The 10277-nt window shown below is 43.5% G+C and overlaps 1 protein-coding gene across 2 annotated transcripts in view; it reads right to left on the bottom strand.

Moving 5' to 3' along the window:
- Window positions 1-500: 500 nt before the first annotated feature.
- The window catches only part of LOC143277608 (uncharacterized), a 13783-nt gene continuing 4006 nt past the window's right edge, over window positions 501-10277 (bottom strand). The window contains exons 5-9 of one of the 2 annotated variants that reach the window (XM_076582485.1): window positions 8837-8964; window positions 6975-7122; window positions 5706-5867; window positions 1847-1877; window positions 501-603 (exon numbers count right to left, since the gene is read on the bottom strand). In XM_076582485.1, the coding sequence (XP_076438600.1) occupies window positions 582-603; window positions 1847-1877; window positions 5706-5867; window positions 6975-7122; window positions 8837-8964 (491 nt within the window). In that variant the 3' untranslated portion in view covers window positions 501-581. Of the gene's footprint in view, window positions 604-1828; window positions 1878-5705; window positions 5868-6974; window positions 7123-8836; window positions 8965-10277 lie in introns of both variants that reach the window. The other variant, XM_076582486.1, reaches the window with a different exon arrangement.

The raw sequence follows: 10277 nt of genomic DNA, 5'->3' as shown, positions 1-10277 counted from the left end.
TTAATTAACCCTTTCACTACCAAGCTCGCATTTATGCAGCAGCTTGGTAGAGGACCCATGTCACTGAAGGGTGACCAGATCATGGGTCTGTTATCCATGAACCTACTGCTCTTTATGTTCGGTGGTAGGACAGGCCATATTTTCTACACATCGCAGAGGGAATCCCCAGCTAGTAGACACCATATTTTCTGTGTTTTTAGGACAAGGGAATTTTGCACTGCTAAACTGACTGGCGGTGAAAGGGTTAAATAGTCTTGGTCAGGATAATTATGACATATATATATATATATATATATATATATATATATATATATATTGCCTATCCTACCAACGAACATTATATATATATATATATATATATATATATATATATATATATATATATATATATATATATATATATACCTATTACGAAGGACAGGAATGTCTGACACATCGAATCGAAACTTTGGTGTAACTTGTACCTGTATGATTTAAATTCAAGGAAGGGGGTAGGTGGGGGGCGGGGGGTGGGGAGGGCGGAGAGTGAGTGAGAGTTCAAGCGATGACCGATTTGATTTTTGTGTTGACACGTTGACACTTCAGCAGGAAGACCAACTGGGTCTGAAAAAAAAGGGTTAAAACAAAAGAATTGATAGATAAAACGAAAAAAAACAAAAAAACAACAACACACAAACAAACAAAAACAAACAAACAATACCCAAACATGCAACAAATTCGACTACAAACAAAACACAGTTTTTGACATAAAACTCATGCCAAATTATAATAACACTCAAAAAGATCAGCAGATCAAAATATAACGAAACGAATCAACAAATTCAACTACAAAACAAAACCATAGAGCATAGTCTTCGACGTAAACTCATGTCAAAATATGATATACAAAAAAAGCAACAAAAAACAAAACAAAACCAAAACCAAAAACAAAACAAAACAAAACAAACAAAAAAAAAAAAAATCGGCAGATTGTCTAGGCACTAAATGATTGTTCATATCAATCAACCAAAATTTACGAGTCAAATGAACTATCAACTATCTACATCTGTTTACAAGAGTAACACTTTGTTGGATAACGAATCATGAAGCAAAGACAGGATTACTACAGCTGGCTGCTCAAAACTATAAGAATGCGCCAAAGAAAAAAAAAGTATTCGGACCTCTTTCCGAATTTCGTACACTATTATGCTCACTACAGCGTATCGATGTCAAGGTCAGTTATCCCATCACTTTACAGAATGATATTGAATAAAAGAATTCAAAAGGGAATAATCATAGTAAGCACGTCCGTCACATGCCTCTGTGCGGAAAAAACTGTCAAATATACACGTATACTTTTTTTTTTAATATGAGGCTTTAAAGCCTTATGTTTACAACCAGAAAGGTCGTTTGAAGATGTCTTTGATTATCTTTTTTGTTATTATTGAAATTGTATTCACATTAAAGTTGCTTTAACCGTGATTAAAAAAAAAAAAAGAAAAAAAGAAAAAGAAAGAGGGTATACAACTTACAATGTGTTTAAGTCTGGCTCCTATATATACGCACAGACACAGGTACACACAGGTAAACACAGACACACCTACACACACGCACACACAACCCCCCCCCCCCCTCGCCCCCCCCCCCCCCCCCCCCTCGCCCCCCCCCCCCCCCCCACACACACACACACACCACACACACATTCTCTCTCTCTCTCTCTCTCTCTCTCTCTCTCTCTTTCACACACACACACACACACACACACACACACACACACACACACACACTCACTCACTCACTCACTCACTCACTCACTCACTCTCATACACACACATACACACTCACTCACATTCACGTCTCTGCATACCGATTTTCAATGGCAGACAAGGGAACAGCATCTGAAAAATTGGAACAAGCAAAACGAAAGAGTTGAAAAGATCGACAGTTGTTGACAGTATGCAGGTCAGTATACATACAAGGTTCACAAACAGTTAGGGACCATTTGGGACCTTGCACAGTGGTCTACTTGTGAGCACAGTGAAATGTAAGAGGAAGGTGACAGAATGCTCAGTTAAGATAATCGTCGCAACAGCAGAGTAGTTAAAGCGTTGGACTTTCAATCTGAGGGTCCAGGGTTCGAATCTCGGTGACGGCGCCTCAGTGGTGGGTAAAGGATGGAGATTTTTTCCTGATCTCCCAGGTCAACATATGTGCAGACTTGCCCAGTGCCTGAAACCCCCTTCGTGTGTATACGCAAGCTAAAGATCAAATACGCGCGTTAAAGATCCTGTAATCCATGTCAGCGCTCGGTGGGTTATGGAAACAAGAACATACCCAGCATACCCCGAAAGCGGAGTATGGCTGCCTACATGGCGGGATAAAAACGGGCATACACGTAAAAAGCCCACTCGTGAACATACGAGTGAAGGTGGGAGTTGCAGCCCACGAACGCAGAAGAAGAAGAAGAAGAAGAAGAAGTAGTAGATGCTCGTCTGCCAATACAGAATCCGTGAGGGTCTAGGTTCGAATCCCGCTCTCGCCCTTTCTCCCAAGTTTGACTGGAAAATCGAACTGAGCGTCATGTCGTTCGCATGAGACGTTAAACTGAGGTCCCCTGTGCAAGCGCGCGCTTGGCGCACTGGAAAAAAAGAACCCATAGTAACGACAGTGTTGTCCTCTGGGTGAAAAAAAAATCTGTAAATGAAACCCTCCCAGATAGGTACGCAAATTAACCCTTTCATCACCAGTCAATTTAGAGTAAAAAAATTCCCCTGTGGTATAAACACAGAAAAGACAGTGGCTAAGAATAGCTGGGGATTCCCCCTGCGATGTATAGAAAATATTGCCTATCCTACCACCGAACATTAAGAGCGGTAGGTTCATGGATAACAGACCAATCAATGGTCACCTTTCAGTGACATGGGTCCTCTACCACGCCTGTGCATAAATGCGAGCTTGGCGGTGAAAGGGTTAATACATATTTGCGTGTACTTCAAGTCTGACTACTCGCGTTGAGTTATGCTTCTGGTCAGGCACCTGCCTACCAGATATGGTGTAGCGCATATGGAGTTTTCCGAACGCAGTGACGCCTTCCTGAGAAACTGAAACATGGACTGAAATGTTGCTGAGTTTCTGACGTACAGCGGTGCACGGCAGTCAATATAATGATGATAATATTATGATGATACGGATACGTATATAGCGCTTAACATTGGTCAGAGATCAAGCTTTAAGCTCTTTACAATCACAGAGTCATTTGCTCAATAGGCTGTCTGCCTACCCTGGGAAGAGCCGACTGAAAGTTGCCAGTTGGCGCTCATCATTCGTTTCCTGTGTCATACAATCAATTTTCAGTCACACACACAAATACACACTCATACAGACATGTAGCATTTTCACGTGTATTATCATTTTTGTTTTTATAACCCCACCAAGTAATGATAACAATAATAATAATAATAGTAATAATAGTAATAGTAGTAATAATAATAATTTAATGCATAAAGCGCCTTTCCATGTGAAACATACTCAGTTGTGCTGTACAATGTAAATACCGACGTTTAAAAGCACGCATTTAAACATGAAAATGAAAAAGAATAAAAAGAAAAAAAAATTACATGCACGCCTGTTTACAGTCAGCCAACCAAACACTCAAGCACAAATTTACGACAATAGTCGATAAACAAGTCAACAAATGAATGAATGAATAAATAAATAAATGAATAAACGAATCAATCAATCAATCAATATGTATGTATGATAGTCGTGTTCGACTATGTCCATCAGAACATCAGGGGAGACAACTGCTGTACCGTCTACCTGGGCTGGACTTTGATTGCAGCGGAGAGTGACTTGCCCACGTTACATCCCCACTCTCTCGGCCAAGAGGGTTTTAGGACAGTCGGCGTTGGCATGGTTCCCCAAAGGCCAACTGGTTCGAATCTCGGCACAGTTGCCAGTATTTTCTCCCCCACCACTAGAGCTTGAGTGGTGGTCTGGACGCTAGCCATTCGGATGAGACGATAAACCGAGGTCCCGTGTGCAGCATGCACCTAGCGCACGTAAAAGAACCCACGGCTACAAAAGGGTTGTCCCTGGCAAAATTATATAGAAAAATCCACTTCGATAGGAAAGTAGTTTTTTTTGTGGTTTTTTTCTTTAATGCAAGCAGGAAAAAATACACAAAAAATGGGTGGGGCTCTCAGTGTAGCGACGCACTCTCCCTGGGGAGAGCAGCCTGAATTTCACACAATCTTTTGTGACAAAAAATAGTGATACGATACGATACAACACAATACAATACAAGACAAGACAATACAACGCAATACAATACAACACAACACAACATAAGACAACACAATACAATGCAGTACGACACAAGACAATTCAATACAACACAATACAATACAACACAATACAATACAATTCACAACCGACCTTGCGTGACACGACTGTGACATGACAATACAACACAACGCAACACAATACAACACAACACAATACAAGACAATACAACACAAGAGAACACAATACAATACAATACAACACAAGACAATACACAAAGAAACACGAAGCACATACCGACCTTGCGTGACACGACTGTGACACGACAATACAATACAACACAACACAACACAATACAAGACAAGACAAGACAAGACAATACAACACAACACAACACAACACAACACAACACAATACAACACAACACAACACAACACAAAACACAATACAAGACAATACAACACAAGACAATACACAAACAAACACGAAGCACATACTGACCTTGCGTCACACGACTGTGACACGACAATACAATACAACACAACACAATACAATACAAGACAAGACAACACAAGAGAACACAGGACAACACAATGCAATATAAGACAACACAACACAACACAACACAATACAAAACAATACAACACAAGACAATACACAAACACGAAGCACATAGTGACCTTGCGTGACACGACAATACTATACAATACAATACAATACAATACAATACAATACAATACAACACAAGACAACACAAGACAACACAATACAAGACAACACAACACAACACAAGACAACACAACACAATACAACACAATACAAGACAAGACAACACAACACAAGACAATACAACACAAGAGAACACAACACAACACAATACAAGACAATACAACACAAGACAATACACAAACAAACGCGAAGCACATACTGACCTTGCGTCACACGACTGTGACACGACAATACAATACAATACAACACAACACAACACAACACAACACAATACAATACAATACAATACAAGACAAGACAACACAAGAGAACACAGGACAACACAATGCAATATAAGACAACACAACACAACACAATACAAAACAATACAACACAAGACAATACACAAACACGAAGCACATAGTGACCTTGCGTGACACGACAATACTATACAATACAATACAATACAACACAAGACAACACAAGACAACACAACACAAGACAACACAACACAACACAACACAAGACAACACAACACAACACAATACAAGACAATGGTGGTGGTGGTGTGTCCATCGAGATCGATGATGACCATCGTTGTCATCCAGATGGGGGATGGGGGATGGGGGGAGGGTGGTGGTGTGGTGGTGTGGTGGGGGGGAGGATGCTCATGAATCTATCTGTGACAATACAACACAAGACAATACACAAACAAACGCGAAGCACGTACTGACCTTGCGTCACACGACTGTGGGTCCAGACAAAAGGCTGTGTCCTCTTGCGCCACCTGTACACCACGACAGCCACGCCCACCATGCCAAGGGACAGCACTGCGGTTGGAATGGCGACCACCATGATGACGTACCCTTTGTCGCGGTACCAGGGCGTTGGAGGATCTGTGGGTGGGTGATTTATTTATTTATTTATTTATCTGTTTATTTATTTATTTGTTTGTTTATTTATCTATCTATTTATCTGTTTACTTATCTATTTATTTATGTATCTATCAATTTATCTATTTGTTCATTTACTTATTCATTTATTTATCTGTTTATTTATTTACTTATTAATTCATTTACTTATCTGTTTATTTATCTACCTATTTATTTATTTATTTATCTATCTATTTACTTATTTATATATTTACTTATTCATTTATTTGTTTATTTATTTGTTTATTTATCTATATATCTATTTATTTATTTATCGGCATAATAACTATTATTAGTGTTAGTGTGTTGATGGTGGTGAAGAAGAAGAAGATGGTGATGAGGAGGAGGAGGAGGAGGAGGAGGACGATGACTTGTTTCGTCAGCATCAGTATCGTCATCATCATCATCTTCTTTTTCATCACCAGCAACACACCCGCACAAATATCATTTATTGTGCTGATACTACTTCTACTGCTGCTACTGCTGCTGCTTCAGCAACGATAATAATAACGATCATACTAATAATACAATGCAAACATCTCTCTCCCCCCATCTCTCTCAGTTAATCACACACACACACACACACACACACACACACACACACACACACACTCACACACACACCACCACCACCACCACCACCCGACCCTCATCTCCAACCAACTCTATTCCCCCACCCCCCACCCCGCCCCAACACCTAAGCCTCCCACCCCCAACCCAAAGCCCACCCCCACCCCCCACCGCCAAACCCCCCCCCCCCATCCACCCCAACCCCCACCGCCAAGCCCCCCCCCCCATCCACCCCAACCCCCAGCCCCCAAACCACCCCAAGCCCCCCCCCCCAACCCCCACCCCACCTCCCGTCCCCCCAACCCCCAGCCCCCCACTCCTAGCCCCCAAACCCCTACCCCCATCCTTCCACCCCCCAACCCTCCACCTCCAAGCCCCCCAACAACCGCCAACCCTCCACCCCCAAGCCCCCCCCCCCAAGCCCCAGCCCCCCAACCTCCCCCCCCAATCCCCCCAAGCCCCCCATGCCCCCCCCACCCCCACCCCCACCCCCAAGCTCACCTCGCACGCTGAGAGACAGAGTGACGAACGCGGACCCGTGGTCGTTGTCAGCCAGGCAGCGGTACAGGCCTTGGTGTTGTGGTCCCACTTGCCTGAGTTCGAGCCTGCCCTCTGCACCGACCGTCATGCTGTGCTGGTCCGACGTCACCTGTCGTGTGTGTGTGTAGGTGGAGGGGGGTTGGGGGTGCGGCGGGGTGGGGGGGGGGGGGGGTGGAGGGTGGTAGGGGGGGGGTGGGGGGGGGGGGATTTGTTATGTATCATATAGTCAGCAAAGTGAGAGCTGTCATCTACAGTCATTTACAGATTAGTCTTTTGTGGACATCGACTGTCAAACGTGGTGGTGAGACTGTACTGGCTCTTAGTGCTGCAGCCTTTGGGGGGAATGGGGGGAGGGGGCGGGGGGCGGCGGGGGGGGGGGGGGGGGGCTAGTTGGCCTTTGCCTGGAACCATTCCCATCCCCGAATGCCCTAAATCCCCTCTTGGCCGAGAGAGTGGGTGGGGATGTAACTCAGGCAAGACAATCTCCACTATGATCAAGTTCTAGCCTTGATAGTTGGGGACAGTAGTTACCTCCCCTGCTGTTCTGCTGGTTAAATTTGGACACGACTTATAATCATATACTTACAGTCAGGAGAGAGAGAGTATTGGGTTCAAAAGTTATGGGTGATATTGTTTGCGTTGAAAAGCCATGCTGGAGACGTTTTTCTTTTTCTTTTTTTTTTTTTTTTTTGTGTGTTTTGTTTGTTTGTTTGTTTGTTTGATTTTTTTTTTGTTTTTTGTTTTGCTTTGTTTTGTTTTGTATTTTTTTAAACAGCGACAACCTACTTTGACACATTCTTTTTTTTCACTTTCTTATATATATATATATATATATATAGAGAGAGAGAGAGAGAGAGAGAGAGAGAGAGAGAGACAGAGAGAACAAGGGGTGTAACTCACATAGTAAAAAGCTAGTGTAACATACATATGTTAGAGGAATGGTGGAGATAGGAGTGGTGGTTGTGTGTGTGTGTGTGTGTGTGTGTGTGTGTGTGTGTGTGTGTGTGTGCATACCGTAAAGAAGAATACAACGCAACGCAACGCAACACAGCACAATAGTACAATACAGCACAGCACAACACAACACAGCAAAACACAGCACAACATACAACAGAAAAGCGCAACACAATACAACGCAACGCAACACAGCGCAGCATAGCACAGCACAACATAACAAAACAGAGTACAGCACAGCTCAGCACAACACGACACAATACAGTAAAGCACAGCACAACAGAACACAGCACGACACAGCACAGCACAGCAAAACACAGCAAAGCAAAGCAAAGCACAACACAACTCAGCGAAGCACAACACAACACAGCACAGCAAACCAAAGTAAAGCAAAGCATGGCACAACACAGACACAACATAACACAGACATCGACATCGACCCCACAATAACACCACAATACCACAACCACAACAATAATCACTACAACAGCAACCACAATAACAACACAGACACAACACAACACAACACAACACAACACAACACCGACATCGACACGACAATACCACAACCACAACAATAATCACTACAACAACAACCACAATAACAACACAGACACAACACAACACAGACATCGACATCGACCCCACAATAACACCACAATACCACAACCACAACAATTATCACTACAACAGCAACCACAATAACAACACAGCACATACACAAACACAACACAGCACTGTGTTTTCGACAACTGTTGTTTGTGTTGTTTGTTTTGTTTTTGTTTTTTTGTTTTTTTTTGTTTTTTTGGGGGGTTGGTTTGTTTGTTTGTTGTTTGTTGTTGTTGTTTTTAAAATAAGTGACTGTCTACCTTCTTCCACACCACGGAACAGTCTGGGCGACAGTGAGCAGTGCACGTGACTCTCGCTGACTCCCCCGAGGTCAAGGTCATTGAATGTCCTGGTGGGTTCAAGGTCAGATCCGAAGCGGATGGTTTCCCTGAGAAACGTAGGAGAAACGAAAAGTCCGTCAACAGTCGCTTCGTTGTTGTTTGCTCTCACACACACACACACACACACACACACACACACTGAACCCAGTCTCAGTCTCGCCCTTTCTCTCAAGGTTTGACTGGAAAATCAAACTGAGCGTCTAGTCTTTCAGATGAGACAAACCGAGGTCCCGTGTGCAGCATTGAAAAAACGGAACCCATGGCTCAATAGGTGTTTGTCCTCTGGGGAAAAGTTTGTAAAAGACGTCCGCTTTGATAGATACATGCATATATATTATACACTCAAGGCCTGACTAAGTGTGTTGGGTTGGAAACAAAAGCGTAGCTTCTCCGGCAGGTGTTCCGTTGGAAGAACTCTCCACTCAAATGGGTAGTACACAAACAAATATGCCATGCATTCAAAGCCTGAAAAGCGCGTTGGATTAAGCTGCTGCCGGTTAGGCATCCGCTTAGAAAAACGTGGTGTAGCGTACATTTATGGATTTGTCTTAGCGCAGTGACAAGGCAAGGCAAGAAGTTTTTTTTTTGTTTTTTTTTGGGTTTTTTGCTGCCCCGTCAACTGCCCCGTTTCAGTGGCATTACTCCCACGCGGCTTATTCCGAGTCACCCATACACGGCCACACCCGGGTTCGTCCATCACATTCCCAGCGTCGGCAGTCCACAGGGAACCAGCGATGTTAGGTCGCCAGGAGGCCACACACCAGAGGAGACCCTGCACTACTGCTGATCGAGTCACTTCGGTGGTGTTCAGTGGTGTCTGTTCTGATTTAACTTACTCAGGACACCACCTACTAAGACCCTTACTGACGACAAGAATGGCTTAGTCGCAGAGCCAGACTGAGTGAGCGTCCCTCCCCAGAGTGGAGACTGCCACCACGTCCCTCCAACGGCAGTCCCCCATGAATCTGCTGACACTGAGCACCATGACATGACTCACCCAAGCACGAAAGTGGAAGGGTATCGAAACTGAGGTCACCATGACAGCAGGGCATGAAAGGGCACAGACTAGAAGTGTATTTCATGTACCGTGCCTGCGGGTACAGAAACATTGTACATCAACGTCTCTGACACACATTATAATAAAACAAAAAGAGTGATGTCAAAAAGTGAACAAATAACAAAAGTCCCCACACGAGCAAGCAGGCAATTACACATCAACAATAACTTTCCAACCAGACGGGTACAACAGCCGATGGACTTTCAATCTGAGGATCCCAGGTTCGAATCTCGGAAACGGCGCCTGGTGGGTAAAGGGTGGAGATTTTTCCGTTCTTCCAGGTCAACATAATATATGTGCAGA

This window comes from Babylonia areolata, chromosome 34, assembly GCF_041734735.1.
Source record: "Babylonia areolata isolate BAREFJ2019XMU chromosome 34, ASM4173473v1, whole genome shotgun sequence".
In the NCBI taxonomy this organism is placed as follows: Eukaryota; Metazoa; Mollusca; class Gastropoda; order Neogastropoda; family Buccinidae; genus Babylonia; species Babylonia areolata.
This window is presented reverse-complemented; position numbering and strand designations above follow the sequence as displayed.